Below are 2,475 nucleotides of genomic sequence, written 5' to 3' on the forward strand. Positions count from 1 at the left end.
TCCAGCCCTCATTGCTTACGTTGTTATCTACCTGGCACCTGTTGGCACTGCATTTACAATCCCAAATAAAATCTCTCTTCCACTTCCCTTGCCCTAATTCAGATTCCAAATGCTCTGGTTCTGTATGTCTCAAACTCATTTTTGCATTGTTCTCATTTCCCTAGAGTAGTTGGGCTTAAGGAATATTCATCTTAAAATTCTTCTGAACACAAGTAATTCTATGCCATTGTTTCCTCACCTGTTGGGGAGTTTTTGCCTCTGCACTTAATAGCCCATCTTGTTTTCATTTCTTCCCGCTCCTAGGTGGCTAGGTTTGGTGTTGCTGGTGATGGTTGGGGAGGAAGAAATGCCTTCAAGTCATCTCTGAGATGACCAATGAGCTGTGACCAGCAAGCTGGGACCACTGAGCTGGTGGAATGGCCTTAGTGAGTAATAGACAGCAGTGATGTGTCAGCCTTTTTCTGGCCCAGGAACAGCCAAGCCTCTTATATTTCAGCGGCCTAGTTCCCAATAGACCTTGAAGGCCCTCCAGGTCTTCTTTCCACCTACCCCTTGCTCCATACCACCACCTTCCACCCCATAATATTATAGAATGACACCTAGTCAGACGAAATGATACAACTTAATTTTATTAGGACAAGGCTGGTGGGCACTGGAGTGGCACCTTCCGGGGCCAGGAGAGGCACTGGGGAGGGGTCACAGGATGCCACGCGGGCCTCTAGAAGCCACAGCTGCCCTCCACAGAGCGGCACTGCACCATGCGCAGGAATGTCTCGACCTTGTCCATGTCCTTCCTGAAGCAGTGGAGCAGCCCGTAGTTCTTGAGCAGTGCGTCATGGTTGTGCGAGTTTGTGTCAAACTTGCTGTAGGTCTGCTTGAGGATCTGCCCAGTCCGGCGGCTGCCGTCTTCCAGCCTCTGCAAAGTGAAGGAAGAGAAGGAGAGGCCAAGCGCTTGGGCACTGTTCCCTCCCTCTCTCATTTATCCATTTTCCTCCCTCCCCTTCAGGGTGTAGAGAAAGGCCTGGAGGATTCGCCAGGCGAAATAAAGAATAAGGTGAGTTCTCTTGGGTCAGCGCCTTACTGCTAAAAAGAGGGCAGCAGTATTTCTCTCCCCCAGCCCTCGAAGCCAGGGGGTTGCAGGATTGGTGACCCCTGGCGCCACCCTCACCCCCATCAGTGTTTGGATGCCTTCCTCTAGGTCCTTTAGGAGGTGATAGTCATCGCTGTCCGAGGTGTCATACACCAGGTTGTTGGCGAACATACTCCTGAGGAACCGCACGGGCTCCAGCCACGACTCGATGAGCATCAGGGAGATGCGGAGCAGCTCTAGATTCTGCAGGGGAAGGACCGGCAGTGGCTGTGCTGCCCGGGAGCTCTGACCACAGGTCTCCCCCATCCCCGCCTAGGGGAGACGGCATCCACTCACGGATTTCTGCTGCGTTTCCTCCATGTTGGAGGGTGTCGGAATAGAGTCTGAGAAGCAGAAGGAGGTCTGGGAGTCATGCAGGAATGAATACTTCTGGTCCTTTGGGATATAGGCTTCTTCCTAGGAGAAGGACCCCCCACCAAGAAGGACCGCTGCTTTCTATGCTGGAGACCAGCTCCCATTGTTACTTTTCTGGGAATCTGGCTCAGCCTATGCTCATCTGCCTGCATTTTCGCTTCAGAAAACAACCCTGAGCTCCTAAGTCTCCTCCCATTACTTCCCCAGTGGGGGAAAGTCACCCCTTCTTGCCACCCCTGACCCCCACCCATTCCCCAAGAACTTACAAACTCCTGGTAGGTGTCAATGGCCAGCTGGTGCGCGCGATGGGCTTGGAGCATAGCGTGGTCAAAAAGCCTGGATAACGGAACGGTTTGGACGGCACCAGCCTCTTGAAGCCAGGGCAGGCAGAGCAGGGCAAAAGCCAGGAGCAGGGATGTCCGGGAGCCTGGGGAGAAACCGGAGGGCAATGGAGGGAGCCAGAGAGGAAGAGGCCAGCGCTCTCCCTGCTCCAGGAGCTGTTTGTTTTTTTCTCTCTCTCCATCCCTCCAGAGACCAGGAACATTCAGAGATTGGCCAAATATCTGGCCTTAGATGGCGATATTCACATTCATAAGCCCCAAACCTGAGGGTTAGTGCCCCCGTCCCATCTACAGGGCGCCGCCTCTCCCCTCAGGACACGTTGTGCCCAAAGGGATTTTAGGGGCACTTACCTGGAGCCATTGCAGCTAGGTGAGCTGTCCACAGGACCCTGAGTGGTTCGGGGAGTTGGGCCTTGGGATCCTTGAGCTGGTCTCTTGTGGGCCCTTTTTATACCCTGGCCCCTTCTCTCCCACTGTTGCCCCCACCTGTTTCTGTGTACATTTATGCATGGGGCCACTGACGGGCTTGTGCTAATGGATAATTTGGAAGCTCCTCCCACACACGCTGGGATCATGCCCCCTGGCTTGTCGTCTTTCCCTTCTCACCATCACCAGTGTTGTAAGGATTGT

The 2,475-nt window shown here is 53.7% G+C and overlaps 1 protein-coding gene across 2 annotated transcripts; it reads right to left on the bottom strand.

Moving 5' to 3' along the window:
• Positions 1 to 613: 613 nt before the first annotated feature.
• On the bottom strand, positions 614 to 2,268 carry LOC117976712 (chorionic somatomammotropin hormone 1). Of its 2 annotated transcripts, none has more exons than XM_034943374.3 (5): positions 2,197 to 2,268; positions 1,771 to 1,931; positions 1,427 to 1,546; positions 1,169 to 1,333; positions 614 to 916 (listed from the first exon to the last, which is right to left on the bottom strand). In XM_034943374.3, exons 1-5 carry the CDS (start codon positions 2,204 to 2,206, stop codon positions 719 to 721), a joined length of 654 nt encoding a protein of 217 aa, XP_034799265.3. In that variant the 5' UTR covers positions 2,207 to 2,268; the 3' UTR covers positions 614 to 718. The 2 variants fall into 2 exon arrangements, with proteins under 2 accessions (XP_034799265.3, XP_063454697.1); XM_063598627.1 differs by having other exon boundaries at positions 616 to 916; positions 1,427 to 1,473; positions 1,752 to 1,931.
• Positions 2,269 to 2,475: the final 207 nt, after the last annotated feature.

The sequence above is a fragment of the Pan paniscus genome, chromosome 19 (genome assembly GCF_029289425.2).
Source record: "Pan paniscus chromosome 19, NHGRI_mPanPan1-v2.0_pri, whole genome shotgun sequence".
Taxonomy (NCBI): domain Eukaryota; kingdom Metazoa; phylum Chordata; class Mammalia; order Primates; family Hominidae; genus Pan; species Pan paniscus.

Excerpts from the sequence above, each read along its gene's own strand:
- LOC117976712 (XM_034943374.3), bottom strand. Across the intron at positions 1,547-1,770 it reads TTGACACCTACCAGGAGTTT|GAAGAAGCCTATATCCCAAA; the intron begins GTAAGTTCTTGG and ends TCCTTCTCCTAG. Across the intron at positions 1,334-1,426 it reads AGGAAACGCAGCAGAAATCC|AATCTAGAGCTGCTCCGCAT; the intron begins GTGAGTGGATGC and ends CTTCCCCTGCAG.